This window comes from Mobula birostris, chromosome 2 (assembly GCF_030028105.1).
Source record: "Mobula birostris isolate sMobBir1 chromosome 2, sMobBir1.hap1, whole genome shotgun sequence".
Taxonomy (NCBI): Eukaryota; Metazoa; Chordata; class Chondrichthyes; order Myliobatiformes; family Myliobatidae; genus Mobula; species Mobula birostris.
Window position 1 is genome coordinate 202,940,776 of NC_092371.1, and position 18,142 is coordinate 202,958,917.

Consider the following 18,142-nt stretch of genomic DNA (forward strand, 5'->3'; position numbering starts at 1 on the left):
AGTTAATTAGCTTGTTTATTTTGGCTTTTTTCTTAAAGGTGTACCAGACGCGCGCTGGTGTGCTCCAGCTAGCACTGCACCACTGCATAGAAATGACCCAAACCAGCAACAGTTCGGATATCTTTTTAGCCATCCACAGGCAAGGAATTGTGGTGACACAAACAACTTCATATGATGCAATGTGAAGCAACAATCTGTTGGAGACACTGGCAATAAACAGTCTGCCGGAAGCCAATGAAATTGGCTTAGTGAGATTCCTACGGCATTTCATTTCAAATTCTTAAAAGGCAATGATAGTCCTAGAAAATTTTAGGAACAATGTAATAATGAAATAGATAGCTCTTTGGGACATTTCTAGATTAATGAACTGAAATGGGGAAAACTGCCTTCCTCATTCATAAATAATGCAATGTGGGATGGGATGGGAGATTGGGGTTGGTGTAAACAGCTGCAGATGAAGAGCTCACATAATCGTGATGAGCCAACTGGGTGGTTCAAAGTGGTAAATGTTGTGATTCTATGAAATATATTACTTTGTATGTAGATATGACCTGAAATTCACCACGTCACATGGACACATGGGTGTCACTCTGTATCCAAACAAAAATGAACCAACCAACATCCTCAACATCAAGAGAGGTATCATTTCTGTTCTTCTGGTGCCGGTGGAATCAAGTGAAGATGAACAATTCGTTGACACGGTAAGAATCATTGAAATTAGTTGATTATAATTTTAGTGGATTTAATAAAATAGCTTCTAAAAGTTCATTCAGTACCCATATTTTATAGTAAATGTCTGGCATAAAGTTTCAATAAGGAATTATCATATAGTACATTAACTACGTCTATAGGCAGTTAACATTCTGAATGCTAAAAGGCCTGAACGGATTAGATATGGCAGAGTTATTTCCCCATGGTAGGGGAGCCCAGGACAAGAGGACATGACTCCAGGATTAAAGGATGTTCATTTATAACAGAGATGCAGAGAAATTACTTTGGTAATAAGGTGGTAAATCTGTGGAATTTGTTGCCACGAGTGGCTGTGGAGGCCAAATCATTGGGTGCATTTAAGGCAGAGATATATAGGTTCTTGATTAGCCAGGGCATCAACGGGTACGGAGAGAAGGCAGGGGAGTGGAAATGACTGGAAGAATTGGATCAGACCATGATTGAAAGGTGGAGCAGACTCAATGGGCCAAATGACCTACTTCAGCTCCTATATCTTATGGTCTTATGGTCTTATAGCTAAAGTGATTAGTCTGGGACTAAAGCTTTTGAGTTCAGTTTTTGGAGCAGTGAGATAAGAGTAAACATTCAATCAGTGACACTCTCTGTGAACATACCTGATCATGTAGCCACCTTTGTCCTATGTTAAGCACTATCTAAAATTAATTTTTAAAAATCTTAGATCTCTGTATTTAATAATTGATTCCCTTTTGCTATTTTCAGATGAATGTTCGAATGTTCTATCACCCTTTACATGTAGATATTTACCTCTTTATTCTTCTAGGACTTAGTATAATATATACGCTAGTCATTTATTCCTTAACGAGCAGAATTGGTTTCTCTCTATATACTGAAACAGTTTTCTTTCAATCTTGAATACTTCAAATCTCTTCTTAGTCTCCTAGATTTTAGAGAATGCAGAAGTCATTCCATCATTTCTCTGTATGAATTTAGATACCATTATGATAATTTTTCACTGCACTAAATACAAATTTTAAAAATATATTTTAAATATTATTAAAAACATTCTCCCCTTTTTGTGACCCAGGCAACCGTGTATGGTAACTGCTCAAGCAAGATCACAGTGAACAGCAGAACAGGCAGTCTTGCTACTCAAATGACAATTGGAAGAGACCTTGCTCAGTGTAATAAATTCACACCTATCAGAGACCACACTAGTCCTATAGCCATGGTTACTGGACTGGTAAGGAAAATTATCAAAGTATGAGTATTCTTAGAAATGTGATTTATATTGCAATTTAAAGTGATTTTAAATTTCATTTTGTAATACAATATTTTTCTTTTTTTATTTATACACACAGCCATTCGATACATCAGCACTTCTGACTAGCAATCAATCTTGTAGCTACTCGTTGGGTGTGAAGAAACATGTAACAGAAGCCATTTGCAATGAAGAGCACATTTTTGTGCCTAATTATTACAAGTATGTTGGTTCTCTAAAACAGAGCTCTGATTGAAAGCTTGCATGTTCCCAGACTGTTAAAATGTCTTTTAATTCACAAAAATATCTGTCCCACCATCCAGTTAGTTTTTTTTTATTAAAGGTATTTATGTTAATCTGTGATATTTAAAATTACATTCTAGTCTTACTCTCTAGGTTCAGTTTGGATTGTCCACACAATCTCTGATTGTGACAATTATTATGGACAACCTGATAGTCCTTTAAAATGCCTTTTCAAAAATTTCAATAAATGTAAAGGACATTTTTGAATCTCCCAATTAGTTTATTGTTTTTACTGCAGACAAACAATTAATTAGATATCAGGCATTAGAATAAAGGCATTCAGTGCTGTTCAGCTGCCATATCCTTTGGCCATTGCAGTTACTACCGGAACAGAATAAAACAGAAGAAAAGGAAGCAATGAATTCAGTGGTTCAATGGTTCCATTTAATATCAGTGAATGTATATAATATACAACACAAAATTTTTACTGTCTGCAGATATCCTCGAAACAGAACAACCCAAAGAATGAATGACAGAAAAAAAGATATAAAAGCCCCCAAATCCCCTCCCCAGCATCAACCCTCACCACACTTTTTATAGCATAAAGCTTCAGCAATCCCACCACCCACCATTCAAGCAAAGGCTCCAAAGACAGACCATAGTCTACAGTACATCAAAAACTAATCATTCACAGCAATATTTTGACATTCCTCTTTCTCTCACTCTCTCTCTCACTAACGAGAGAGACAAATACGGCTCTTTCCACAGTGAGGGAGAGATAAACAGTTGTTGTTTTGATTTTACAGTCAGTCTGAAGTGTTGCTTTTTACTTCAAGTTTCCCGCCTCAAAAATTGGCAGCAAACTCTCACTCATCATCAAGACAGAAAGAGAGAGAGAGATCACTGAGTGCGGAGGCCTCTGACATTCGCAATTGCTGACTTCAATATTCCGGCTCACACTACCCTTCAGTTCTTGACTGCAACACGAACTCATGTCCACAGGGCTGCACAAGTCCACACCCTGAAGGCACCCGACTTCAGGCTGAAACTGGATAGATCGAAAGTATGGCCAGTCAGCGAGCTCCAAGAACTGGAACACGCCACCGTGCAGAACTGCTGTTTGAGTGCCACTGTAGATCAAAGACCCATACAGTATCCCAGCCACCCCCAAAAGGAAGACAGAGACATTATAAGAGGAAGAATGTAACTGTTTTGCTGTTGGGCTGGGGGAGGTCACCTTCTGACACTTTCTTTAGCTCCACCTCTCAATTCCTGCCTCTTTGACAGATTCTCTGCTTTCCTTACCTGACAAGGTCTTTGTAGAACCTCCTATTTGCACATGGGCTTTACGTTAACTCATTGGCTATATTCCTTATTTGTTGCCTACTCTTCAAAGAATGCTGCTGCTCCACCTCCACTTAACCAGACTGTTAATATTGGGGAGATTCCTTAATTAAAGCTTTCTTCAGAATGTGCACAGAGCTTCCCATACTTTGTACAGGCATTAAGTCAGCAGATCTCTGACCATGGAGTCTTGCTGCCAGAACTTCCAGCCACATAAGCCAACAAATTCCTGGACCCCTGGTTGGCTTTGGAGATGGAGCTGCAGAATTCTCATGGCAATGCTGTGCTGCCACCTGCCACTAGAGGGCTCACATATAACATATCTCCACTTCAACATGGCCACCTCATTGGCACCCTTTCAAGTATTTCAAAGGTTTCTGAAATCCATTTTGTAGGCTAATATTCTCCTAAAACTCAACCACCTCAATGCCAGACCCTCTGTAGCCCCTCACTCAAGATCACATTTTGTTTTTCATTTAACATGCACGTAAGGGCTTTGCTGTTAGGTCCAACTGAAATAACCATTTGCTAATGAAACAATGATAAGACTTTACCTTAAATATTTGTCTGGGCCTCTCATGCTTCCCAGTGGTGGGCATCAGGTTCATTCTGACCGGATTCCTTCCAGCACACGAGGTCACAGGCTGAAAATCAATGCAAGTTTTCATATTGCTGTTTCTTCAAAAATGTTACGGTAGGTATGGAACCAAGTTGCATTGGCACTATGGCATTGCTCTCTGCATAGGATTGGCAGAGTTTCATTCAGTCATATTTTAATGTTACAGGAAAGCAACCTACCTTTTGATAGATTTTCTTTTTCCAAGGCCTAAAAGCGGCTTATAGCTAGCCTCAGCTTCTCAGCACAGCAGTATGATTTTTCCAGAGGGTCAGAGTTATTTATGACAAAGTTAAACTTCCAACTAATAGTCCTTGATCAGCTTCCTGATGTAAACAAGAACCAGTCTTCAGTTCTTAATCTAAATTGCAAGCAATAATCAGTCTGAAGTTAAAAGGAAAACTTTACAGACAAACAGCACCTACTATATTATTTAGTTCAAGGAAGCTTGCAGACTAAACATATTTCATCATGTAGCACATTAAATATGGCCACAGGTGTGATCAATCAATGGTTAGGAGACTGGCCTTGCAGCATTAATTTTAGTATCTGGGATCTCTGTCCTCAGAAGCTTTTAGACCATCTGTGAGAATTACTTTCTTCCAACAAAGGTATCTGAGGAACATCACATGCAAGTAATGTTAACGTGGGAAAACAGTATAAATATTAGAAAGTATTGGGGATTGTTAGGAATGGCAGAGAGATTGACGTAAAGACAGAGTGACAGAAAGAAGAACCATGCCTCAACCTTCAGTTTCTGTGATGGATGACTCATTTGTCTCCAATTCATTGGTATGTTCTTTTAGTTGGTAAGAATTGTACCAATGTTTGGAAATACTTTGTAGTTTGTAAACCTCTTGTAATTCAAAGTTAAGGCATAGGAACAGAGTTAGGCCATTTGGCCCATTGAGTCTGCTCTGGCTGATTTATTAACACTCTCAACCACATTCTCCTGCCTTCTCCCTGTCTCCCTGTAACCTTTGAAGCCCTTACTAATCAAGAACCTGTCAACCTCTGCTTTAAATATATATCCACAGCCAACTGTGGTAATGAAATCCACAGATTCACCACCTTCTGGATAAAGAAATTCCTCCTCGTCTCTGTTCTGAAAGGACACCCTTCTATTCTTGGGCTGTGCCCTCTGGTCCTAAACTCCCCCACAATAGGAAACAACCTCTCCATGTTCATTCTTTCTAGACCTTTCAATACTCAATAGGTTTCAATGAGATCCCCCTTTATTCTTCTATGCTCCAGCGAGTACAGACCCAGAGCCATCAAATGCTACTCATTCCTTAACCCTTTCATTCCTGGAATCATTCTGATGAAGCTCCTCTGGACCCTCTCCAATGGCAGCACATCCTTTCTTAGATAACGGGCTTAAAGCTGCTCACAACATTCCAAGTGTGGTCTGACCAATGCCTTATAAAGTCTCAGCATTACATCCTAGCTTTTGTATTTTAGTCCTCTCAAAATGAATGCTAACAACTTTCAAGTTAATCTTTAGTGAATCCTGTATGAGGGTTGCCAAGACCCTTTGCATCTCTGATTTCTCCCTGTTTAGAAAATAGTCTATGCCTTCATTCTTTCTACCAAAGTGCATAATTAAACACTTCCCTACACTATATTCCATCTGCCACTTTTTTGCCCACTGTTTTAATCTGTCTAAATCCTTCAGTAGACTCCCTGCTTCCTGAACACTGCCAATCTCTCCACCGATCTTCCTATTTTCCGCAAACCTGTTCATAAAGCCATCAAATCTGTCATCCAAATCATTGACATAAAAATCCGAGATTCTCTGAGAGTTTTAAATGTGTGTTACTTGTCTAAATGTAAACATGTATCATTAAAAATAAAATAAACTGTGTTTAAACTACTTCATTGGCTGGAAGTGTCTCCTCTTTGGTACAGAGGGGACAATCACCACTCAAGCAATGGGTTTTGGCAACCAGATCTCGCCAAAGAGACTAGATAGGGAAGTAGGCAAATTTTGAAGAGTAGGTGGATACAGTGTAACCTCCCTATAATGAGGATATCTGTAGTTAACTACATTAGATAGGGCTTAAACTTTCTATTGAGTTTAGTGTTTTATGGGCAGTGAACCCAATGCCATCACAACCTATCTGTTCATGATAAAAATGAATATAGAAAGCTTACTGATTTAGTTTCATACCAAGTTGCAGTAAGACTATGGGGATTAAGTTTATGTTCACACCCCATGATCAAGTTATGTGATATTTTCTTCCTGGACACACTGCATAATTTATGTTATTTGTAGAATTATCAATCATGAATTAATAATATAAAACTGACTTTTATTTATTAGTGATGTACTTGGATCTCTGTCACGTGTAAAACAAATTCTTAAACTGGAAGCAGTAACTACAACAAACAGCCAATACTTTGCTGGTGGTAAGATAAATTTTTAACTGTATATGTAAAATAGAAATATGCCGTATAATTATTTTGTTTAGAATATTCCTTTGCTTTGTTTTACATCTTGAAATCTTATTCAGTGTAAATGTAATGAAACCAGTCTCTAGCTTTGCATTCTAACTTTGCTGTGTGAAGTACAGTTTGATTTTCAGTTTACATGTTTGAATGTAAAGACATATTTCATATTTGGTGTAAGAATTATTTAGGATATAGATTATTTTGATTTCAGAATCTGTGTGGCTATCATAGAACTTAGTATGTAAATTCCAATATAGGACTGTGAAAATAGATTTTTTTTTTACAGATTATAGATTGTATCAGATTCAGATTCATTTATTTATTCATCGTACGATGAAATACTCAGGGAAATACATTGTGTGCATTCACAGCAGTGCAACTTCAGAATGTATTAGGACAGCCCACAAGTGTTGCCACACATTCTGGCACCAACATAGCATACCCACTATGTTTGTAGAACAACAGAAGTAACAACAACAAACAGTATCAACAAAAACAACAATAATTCTTATTTGTAGTTTTCTGTGAAGGAGAAGATATGCAGTGGATAAAATCAGCCCGGTTTACAGCAGCATCATTCAGGCTCCCTGAAAGCTCTGATATTGCCCTTGTTTGTTCAAGAGTACAGTACTCTGGCCACTGATACACGAGGAATGTCCAGACCTTCCCACATCAAGCCTGACCCCCTCGCTAACCTCACTATGGGGGGGGGGGCAGCTTATTTTCATATCAGTGGCTGCATTCCCAATTTTGCAGTCATGTTGTGACAAGTCTCTGTTTGGTCAGCTGAGAGCCTCTTGCCACCATAAATAATTCTCTCCCAATTAAAACATCACTGGCATCTCATAATGCCAATCGTAAACTGAACAACAAGAAAATCAAATGGTCATCAATTTGAGTTTATTTCGGCATGAAGACCAAGAATCATTCATAAACCATTAGATTAGAATTAGAATTATTGGAATCGGGTCCAGTATTACAAACATGCTTGAAATTTGTTGTTTTGTAGCTGCAGTGCAGTGCAAAACGTAAAGAAAATTATTAGAAGTTATAATAGAAACAAACAATTAGATATATAGAAAGATAGGTAGATAAGCCAAGGAGATTCTTCGGATGCTGGAAATGCAGAGCAACACACAGAAAATGTTGGAAGAAATCAGCAGGTCAGGCAGCATCAATGGAAATAAATAAACAGTCAACGTTTCAAGCCAAGAGCTTTCATCAAGACAGGAAAGGAAGGGGAAGATGCCAGAATAAAAAGGTGAAGGGAGAGGAAGGAGGATAAGCTAGAAGGTGATAGATGAAGTGAAGTGGGTGGGGGAGGAGGGATGAATTAAGAAGATGGTAGGTGGAAAAGGCAAAGGGGTAGAGAAGGAGGAATCTGATAAGAAACATAGAAAACCTACAGCATGATACAGGCCTTTCAGCCCACAATGCTGTGCTGAACATGTACTTACTTTAGAAATTATCTAGGGTTACCCATAGCCCTCTTTTTTTTTTTCTAAGCTCCATGTACCTGTCCAGCAGTCTCTTAAAAAAACCCATTGTATCCACCTCCACCACCATTGCCAGCAGCCCATTCCACGCACTCACCACTCTCAGTGTAAAAGAACTTACCCCTGACATCTCCATTGTACCTACTTCCAAGCACCTTAAAACTGTGCCCTGTCGTGTTAACCACTTCAGCCCTGGGAAAAAGCCCCTGACTATCCACATGATCAATGCCTCCCATCATCTTATACACCTCTATCAGGTCACCTCTCATCCTCCGTCACTCCAGGGAGAAAAGGCCAAGTTCATTGGACCTATTCTCGTAAGGCATGTTCCCCAGTCCAGGCAACATCCTTGTATTCTCCTCTGCAGCCTTTCTATGGTTCCTATAAGAGAGGAAAGTGGACCCTTTCTATAGTTCCTATAAGAGAGAAAGGGAAGAAGAAGGGACACTGGGGAGAGGTGAGAGGAAGAGGTAAGAGGCCAGAGAGGGGAATAGAAGAAGAGGGAAGGAGGAGGGAAAAAATTACTGCATAAAGAATTCGATGTTCATGCCATCAGGTTGGAGGCTACCTATTCGAAATATGAAGTGTTGCTCCTCCATGCAGAGAGTGGCCTCATCATGGCAGAAGAGGAGGCCTTCAAACGACAAGTTGGAATGGAAACAGGGATAGGAATTTAAATGGTTGGCCACTGGGAAATACTGCCTTTTGTGGATGGAGCAGAGGTATTTGACAAAGTAGTCCCCAAGTTTTCCAGTGTAAAGGAGGTCGCATCGGGAGCACTGTATGCAATAGACAAAGCCAAAAGATTCGCAGGTGAAGTACTGACTCACCAGAGCAGATTATTTACAGCCCTAAATGGAAGTGAGTGAGAAAGTGAATGGGCAGGTATAGAATTTCTGTTGTTTGAAGGGACAGAAATCCTCCATTCCTTCTATTCAGGGCCCCAAACAGCTCATATTCTGTCTAGGTAGTCTCCGACCTTCCTTTACCTCTTCTTCTATTCTGCACACTCACCTCTTACCTCTTCTCCTCACATGCCTATCACCTCCCCCATTTCCCCTCCTGCTTCCCTTCCTCTCAAAGTCTAATCTCCTCACCTATCAGATTCCTTCTTCGCCATCCTTTTGCCTTTTCCACCCATTATCTCTCAACTTCTTCATCCTCCCTCCCCAACCGCCAGGCTTCACCTATCACCTTCTAGCTTTACTTTCTTCCCCTGCCCGCACCGTTTTATTCTGGCATCTTCCCCCTTCCTTTCCAGTCCTGATGAAGGATCTCGGTCCAAAACATTGATTGTTTATTCATTTCCATAGATGCTGCCTGGCCTGCTAAGTTCCTCCTGCATTTTATGTGTGTTGCAGAAAGATAGATAGATAGATAAATTGTGCAAAAGGAGAATAGTGGTAGCATTCATGGGGTCATGGATTGTTTATAAATCTGAGAGCAGAAGAGAAGAAGCCAGGATGATGAGTGTGGTTTCTCAGGCTCCTGTATTTCATCCCTGATGGCAGTAAAGAGAAAAGGAGATGTCCTGGATGGCAAGAGTCTTTAATGATGATTTTTTTTTTGTAGATGAGTCAACCATCAAGAAAGAATTGACTATGGAACATGTTGAGGATAGAGTACAGAGTGCGGATTCTGTACTGTTAGTGTTACAGAAACTGGCCAGGATCTCAGAGGATGGTCAACGTCAACAAAGGGCTAATTTATTCCAAACGTTGGTGGCTGAACTGAGGAAGGTAGATGGCAAAACTCTTGAAACAGCTCTGCCTGACCTACTTCAAATGGAAAAACCCAGGTAATCCAAATCTGTGGATGCATGTTCCATAGCCCTGTTTCATGGTGGAGGTTGTTAAAAGGGATACCGTGATTACATGCAGAAATAGTAGCTGATCTTACCACAACTCTGAACTTTCTGTGTTTTGGTAGGATCAACTACTAATTTTGCATATAATCGTTGAGACAAGTAATTACCAACTTTTCATTCATAATTTAAATGCATTTATAACAGTATTGCTGTTAATGATGAATTATTAATATTTTAATATGGATATTTGCTGTACGGCAATGCTTCCTGACAAGCAAGATCAGAGGTTTCTTAAAACATTCAAAACTATTAAGGCATATATACAGTCAAAGAAGAGATAAGCAGTTGACCTGAATAAAGAAACAATATTTTGTCTGGAGTAATAACACCATCCTGTGAGTTCAGCAAAGCTGGACAATGTTTAATCAACATTGTCTGGCCAAACTAATAGCACTAATTCTTGATATCTTTGTAACTTACCTATCATAATTGTCTGAGTACATTCTGACATTCCATATATAACTATTTAGCATTAACATCTATGTGTAAAAATTGTAGATGGAACCCCAGTACACTGAGCTGCCAGTCCCACCCCTCCTGCAACCAAGTCTCACTAATGCTAACAGTGTCATAATTCCATGTGCTGGTCCATGCTCTAAGATCATCCGCCTTACCTGCAATACTCCCTGCTTTGAAATAGAACATTATTCCCACCGTGCTCAACATTTCAATGCCTGTTTTTGTATGTAGGCTTAACATTTCTATCCCCACAACCACTCCACTGTCTGCCCAGACACTCCGGTTGCCAGTCCCCTGCAAATCTAGTCTAAGCCCCCTAGCAAACCTTCCCACAAGAATTTTAGTGCACCTGCAGTTCAGGTGAAAACTTTCCCATTTTACAGATCCCACCTTCCCTGGAAGCAAACTTTCCCTCCTGCACCATCTCCTTAGCCTTGTGTTAAACTGTATTATCTTCCTAATTCTGGCCTCACTTGTACATGGCACAGTAGCAATCCTTAGATCATAACCCTGGAGGCCTTGTCTCTAACTTAGCACCTAACTCCCTGAACTCATCTTGCAGAACCTTGTCACTTTTTCTGCCTATGTCATTGGTACTGAAGTGGACCATGACCTCTGGCTGTTCACCCTTCCCCTTAAGAATGCTATGGATTTCATACATGATGTCCCTGACTCTGGCTCCTGGGAGGCAACATACCAACTGGGAATCTCGTTCTCATAAACAGAACCTCCTGTCTGTTTCCTGACTAATGAATCCCCTATAACTACAGCTCACCCCTTTTCCCCCCACCCCTTACTTTCTGAGTCACAGAGGCAGACTCATTGCAAAGACCTGACTGCTATGGCTATCCTCTGCTAGGTTGTTCCTACCAACAGTATCAAAAACAATAGAATTATTATTGAAGGGGACAGCCACAGGGTAGCCTGCATTGGCTGTCTATACCCTTTCCTTCTCCTGATGGTCACCCATCTACCTGTGTCCAGCACTTTAAGTATAACTACCTCCCTTTATCTCCTGGCAGTCAACCCCTCAGCCTCTCGAATAATCTGGAATTCATCCAGCTCCAGCTTCAGTTCCCTAACGTGGTCTGTAAGGTGCACTTCTTGCAGGTGTAGTTGTCAGGGACACAGGAGGTCTCTCAATCTTCTCACGTTCCAAAAGAATAGCATTCTACTGGCCTGTCTGCATTCCCACTGCTTTAATTACACAGTGAGAAACAGTGAAATTTACCAGAAACTTACCTTAGCCTTCTGCCTCTTCTTGCTGAAGTCTCTTGAGCCAAAGCCTTAAGCTGTCTGCTCTAACACTGGACTACACCAATGGCCACTCTGACAATGAACCTAACTTCATTATACTGGCCATTGCCAACTGCTTAATGACCCAATGATCTCAAGCACCACATTTAGTCCTGACTGGTACCACTCACTATTTTTTAAATTTCACGTCCATTTACCACCTGCCAAAGGTTTTCATGATGTCAAGCTCCACAAGATGTTCTGACTGGCACTGACTACATTTTAAATCATTGTTGACATCATGAGGACAAGTTTCTATTTGATAAATACAAGAAATTCTGCAGATGCTGCAAATCCAAAGCAATGCACAAAATGCTGGAATAAATCAGCAGGTCAGGAAGCACCTATGGAGGCAAACAAACAGTCAATATGTTGGGCAAGGACCACGGGTTTCAGTCCAAAACATCTACTGTTTGTCCCTCCCCCCCCCCCATGCAATCTGACTTGCTGAATTCCTCCAAAATTTTCTTTGTTGTTCTAGTTTCTGGTTGATTCTGTATTTAACAACGAATGATCTTTATTTCTTGGCAGAAAATGGCCCACTTGTTAATGTTAGTAAATAATAATCACCTAAATTACTGGTTTCAAACCATACTTTTTCATTTTAACAGAACCCTCACTTTTCAAGCACTTCTCCAGTGTGGTACCCCAGAGTGTTTTGGAGCAATAATACAAATGCTTCAAAGCAAAAATGTCCCCGAATTGCTGGCAGATGCAGTTACGTACTCTGTGGGACTCATGGCTTCACCATCTGAAGATAGAATTCGGTCCATCCTCAATATGGCAAAAGTTCGGCAAACACGGGGTATGTTTTATGCCCTGAGTCACACAGTGAAGAGGTAAGCGTATGTTGTCATGGTTAATAAAACATCTATTTTATATAAAGCTTTTCCATAACAAGAACCATGTAATTTCACTGTTCAATATATAGCTACTATGGATAATAAAAATGTAAACTCATTATTACCTCCTGCACTACCCTCATGATACATGTCATAATACGTGTTTATAGATGGAACTAATTTTAAGCTAACGATTCTATTAGGTTTTACAATGAAAGGAAGCAAAATGTGCCAGAGGTAAAAGAAGTTGCGGATTACTTAATGTCCATAATTGGAAGTGAGTGCTCTGGCAATGAAAACACAGTCTACCTTACTCTAAAGGTAAGGCATTTAGCACAGAACAAACATAGAACAACCTAACATTTTTAAGTAGATTGAATAGAATTGTATTTCTGACCTTTGTTTTTATGTTCAGGCACTGGGAAACATGGGACAAGCAATGGAGAGTGCAGCTCCTGAAATTCGAACAGCGCTGTTAAGATGTATTAAAAGCGGTACAGCTTCCCCCTCCGTTCAGCAAGCTGCTGTTCAAGCTTTCAGACAAATGACCTTAACTGATGAGGTACTGACCCTTGGGAATATGGTGAAGATACCTCTACTGCTTTTTTTTTTATTAAAAAGGTCATAGTGCTGGATTAATCTAACAAACCAATTGTGATTATGTCACATCAATGTTTAATAGATAACTTGGAGAACAATTCAAAAGTAATAGGGGAAAAAGTACATCCACAATTGGGGAGTTTAAAATGGTGAAGGGTGCTCATCCTTGACTGCTCTTGATTAGCTACCCTGAACAGAGTCCAGGTGGTGCAGTTCCTGAACTTTGATTCATTGACAGGCACAGTTAGATATATTCAAATTTAACTTCATGGTTTCATATCATTTCAATCAGTATAATGATTATGATTATCTGCATAAGTCCCTTAACTAAGATCATCTATTACACATCTGGAAGTCCTGTTCCCCTTCGGTCCACAACACACTGACTTTTGCAAACCTTCTTTCACACATTCCATGGTTCACCCAGTTCACTTATCTGTCTGTCTAGATACCATATCCGACGTGGACGATGGTGACCATAGTTTTCATATAGATCTATCCCTCGTTCTTTGGATGAAAATAGATGTTTCATTTATATGGAAATTAAATCCCCCTCCCCATGATTATTGTATTAATTTTTTGATATCCTCCTGTATTTTCTAGCATCTCATTACAAATTAGGGGTCTAAATACAGCTTCCAATATTTTTGCCATCAGCCATTTCTTAGATTAACTCAAACTGATTTTACCTGAATTTTCTGACTGAAGATGATTTAGCTCATTCTCCAACATCAGAAATTATTATACTCCCTTTGCCATTTTATCTATGTCTTCTGAATATTTACTTTTCAACCTTGGTCGTTTTCCTATATCACATCCTCATAAATAGTTATTAGATCATACTCACTTATTTCTATTTGTGCTTTTAGTTGTCTTGCTATGAATGTTGTGTAAGATCAGACAAAGATCCTTCAATTTTGACTTTTTCTATTTTCCTTGCTCAAGCTTTAATTGGAGATACAATTTAATGTTTCTATACACTCTTCCTACTTGACAGATACTTTTTACCATTACCCATTTTGCTCCATGCACTATCCAGTTTCCCCCCAACTGTAAAGTTCCCCTCAATATAACTACTCCATTAAGTTTCACTACTTAGTTCACATTCTTATGTACAGCTTCAGTTGTATGATTCACAAGGATTCTAGAGATATTCTAGGAAAAGGGAATGATACTTTATTTGTTAATAATTTAACTTTCAGATTCGCACTGAACTTCTCGAGGTATATACAGATAACACTTCACCTGTCCTGAAAAGACTGGGGGCCTACCTTCTTATCATGAAGAAACCAACATCTAGACAACTAAGAAAAATAATTAAAAGTCTCTCAAAGATTGAAAATGAACAACTAAAAAGCTTTGTTTCCACTCATCTTAGTAACATTCTGATATCTAAGGATCCCACATTACAAGAGTAAGTCAATTTCAAATTTTCACCTTCAATTTTCACGATCAGTAATTAAGTTATTCGTGTGAGCATAGCCTTAATAACCCAAACCATTAACAGTATTGTTTCCATTCGCGTTCTATGCTAATAGGGCATTGGCATATGAAACAGTATTATTTTATTTCTTGACCTTACTTCTAACTGGGACCTGGAATGACTGGAATTTATGCATGTGTGTTACAAAATAATAATTGAAGGTACTCCCTAATGTAACACTGTTCCTCCTGTGTAACTGAACCAACTTTGGTATTTTTTTCAACAGGCTAAAAAACAAATTGGCAGATGCATTAAAAGAGACAATACTTCCAGCACCCAAGGATTTCAGAAGATATTCTAGAAACTATCAAATATATAAGAAAATTAACTTTTTAAGAACACATAATATTCTGGAAGGAGGATTGCAAAGTAATGTAATTTTTGACCCAAACACTTACGTGCCAAGAGCCATAATGTTAGAGACCACTTTGAACGTTTTTGGCCGGTCTGTGGACCTGTTTGAGGTAGGTATACATATGTTTTTATCAAAATGTTTACAGCAGCAAGATTAATTCAAAATCAAAACAAAATAATTGCCACTAGTTGCGACTACTATGGGGTTGATATAATTGCATGATTGTACCCTCAGCTTCAATGAAATAATTGTTCCAAAGAGTTGAACCCTTTATTTGATCATTTATTAGCAATTAGCAAGCATACAATCTTGGAATGATACTAAGCAAAGGTATGACCTCCACCAATCCCAAGCAACAAACTACCATGAAATAAACAATTAATTCTAATTCCCTTTGCTTTTACCACACCCTCACTAATATGCTAATTACCATAGTAAACGTAATAAATGTGCAACACAGAATACAAAGCAATACATGGCGCCTACAATGTGATTGCTCTTGAAATATACTACGGCCCTAAGCAAAGTTCAAGATGTATCAACTTGTCACTAACATTTTAAAAATGTAGGTTTGAGAATTATATATGTTACCCCAACGACTCAGTTGCTGATCACTCTGAAATTCCCAACTATACAACTTCCATTTTTAAAGTCAGGAATAAAATCTCAACAAGTTTCAAGCCCGAAGTAAACATGAAAACACTACAGGTGATTTTCTTTCTTGTGACCAAGTAGAGCAAAAGTAATCAAATTTCTATTAACTGAAGGCTGATTAGCGCCTGCCCCTTTGATAAGACCAGTTTGCATGTCAGTTGAAAACAAGGCTGAATCTCTTTAAAGGATAACCTTTTGAGTGCTGTATATAAAGGACTGCTGGAGCTAGAATAAGAAAGTTTTCTTAATATTAACTCCCCTCAGTCACCACCACCATCAGCAACTACATCTAGGGGGGCAGGAAGGAGAGCCAAGAAAAGATTGGTGGACTTTTGACAGGACAGTTGGGCTCAGGTTATACAAGCAGGAAACAAACTTGACATGTGCGTTCCAAGACTTGGCAGACCTACCTACTCCAATAGGTCGAAACTGCTTGAAGACTCAGAAAATGCAGCAGCAATCCCTTAATCCCTTGACAACCTCTTCTGCTCTTCATAGTTTTACATGGCTGCTGCAATCATGAACTCCGCTAACCTTTTAGAACCTCCCTTAATCTTACACTGAGAATACATATGGGCCAGGGAATAGTAGCCAACTCTGCATCCCATCTTCAACTTCCAGCATCTCCTACATACTTGCACTTAACAAGATCTGCATCTCTGCAGAGAATTAAAATTGCTAACAGGAGGAACATGAACTCAAAACCAGAAAATGGTCAGAATGATCATTGTGAAATTCAACAGCACAACATTAAATAATTATGTGAGATTGTTAAGATAGGAACTATACAAAAGCCTACTTTGTAAATGATAATTTAAAAGTTATAATAGATACATAAGAATTAAACAATATTATTATTTTATACAGATTGGCTTGGAAAGCAATGGACTTGAACCATCTCTCAGCGCAATATTTGGACCTGAAGGATTTTTTCCAGACAGTGCAATGAAGGCACTATACTGGGTGGATGGTAAAGTTCCAGAGGGAGTATCAGAAGTGCTATTCAAATGGTTTGGAGTCAATAGAGATGATGAACATTCAAAGAATGTATGTATTTGAAAAATAGTTTAATTTGTACTAGAATGTTTCTGTTCAAGCAGGCTATGTCAAATCACAACCTTACTTAATGCTTTTGTTCTTTGTTAGAATCTGATGAAGGAACTCAAGCTGAATTTTCAGAATATGTGGAAGAAAATTGAACAACAAACACCAGAAGTAGAGGCTTTCTTGAGAGTCTATGGAAATGAACTAGGATATGTTAAAGGCAGTGATTTCAAGTTGCTTGAGGAAATGATGTCAAAAGGTTTCCAACTACTCCAAAGCCTTCCAGCACAGGTATAGAACATCAAATAACAAGTAAAAATGTAATAATTTAAACACGAATTCAAATATCAAAATGAATTGTTTCTCTGGTGCCATGATATTTTTTGTAGAGAAAGACTACATAATTGGTTACATTTAGCTACATAAATATTCTTGTGATCATGAGACATTATCTGATGATTTTACAAACGTTTGTAGATAATTATCTCCTTAAATGCTATGAAGCATATACATAACGCATGAAGCTGTTAGATAGGGAGTTCCATGATTCAGACCCAATGGTAATGAAGAAACTATCAACTTGTTTTCAAGTCAGGACAAAAGGTAATTTGTAAGTAGCACTTCCTGATCTCGGTCGCAGAAACTGAGGTTTTGGGAAATGATGTCAGAGTAGCCTATGCCAGTAACTGTAGTACATTTTGTAGATGTTGCACAATATGAAAATGGTGAAGAGGATGAATTTTAAGGGTGGTGGATGGGGCAGCAAGCAAGTGAAATGCTTTAACTGAATGGTGTCGAGTTTCATGAGAAATCTTGAGATGCTCGTCCAGGCATGTGAAAACTATTCCATTATCATCGTAACCTGTGCCTTAGAGTGGAAAGGTTGTAGCATATCTTGAAGAAAGTTATTTGCTACAGAGCCTAGTCCATTTCAGTACTGGTCATTGAGATGTTGATTGCAGTGAATGCAGTAATGGTAAATCCACTGAATAACCATAGATAGTGAATGATATTCTCTCTTGTTGGAAATTTTCATTGTCTGACATCTTGGGCATGAACATTACTCATATTTATGCATGTTGTATAGATCTAGTTATTGTATTTCTTGTGTGAAAAATATAAAGAAAATACTTGCTAGAGAGTGACAATATTCACAGGAATATTAAAGTTATGAATTACCTTTATACTTGAGGAATATTTGGCACATTGATTTTAATGCCTATTATTCTTTACGTTTGTAGGTCAAGTCAACTCTCCTGAATGGATTAGGTGGCAACCTGTTTGCTCACTACATCTTTTTGGACAGCCAGTTTAACTTTCCCACCGGAGCTGGTCTCCCTCTTAAGCTGTCTATTTCTGGTACAACTACACCTGGTGTTAAAGCAGGGCTGAAATTTGAAAAAAACAAGGTAATATTTAACTCACTTTTTCAAAATTGGCATTT

General features: G+C 38.7%; 1 protein-coding gene across 2 annotated transcripts in view; it reads left to right on the forward strand.

The window, feature by feature from the left end:
* The window catches only part of apoba (apolipoprotein Ba), a 70,561-nt gene that overhangs the window by 9,349 nt on the left and 43,070 nt on the right, over positions 1 to 18,142 (forward strand). The window contains exons 5-17 of one of the 2 annotated variants that reach the window (XM_072251319.1): positions 545 to 701; positions 1,775 to 1,930; positions 2,049 to 2,170; positions 6,475 to 6,560; positions 9,671 to 9,896; positions 12,332 to 12,559; positions 12,766 to 12,883; positions 12,978 to 13,124; positions 14,365 to 14,576; positions 14,872 to 15,109; positions 16,522 to 16,701; positions 16,801 to 16,989; positions 17,940 to 18,107. In XM_072251319.1, the coding sequence (XP_072107420.1) occupies positions 545 to 701; positions 1,775 to 1,930; positions 2,049 to 2,170; positions 6,475 to 6,560; positions 9,671 to 9,896; positions 12,332 to 12,559; positions 12,766 to 12,883; positions 12,978 to 13,124; positions 14,365 to 14,576; positions 14,872 to 15,109; positions 16,522 to 16,701; positions 16,801 to 16,989; positions 17,940 to 18,107 (2,227 nt within the window). The remainder of the gene's footprint in view (positions 1 to 544; positions 702 to 1,774; positions 1,931 to 2,048; positions 2,171 to 6,474; positions 6,561 to 9,670; positions 9,897 to 12,331; positions 12,560 to 12,765; positions 12,884 to 12,977; positions 13,125 to 14,364; positions 14,577 to 14,871; positions 15,110 to 16,521; positions 16,702 to 16,800; positions 16,990 to 17,939; positions 18,108 to 18,142) is intronic. The other variant, XM_072251320.1, reaches the window with a different exon arrangement.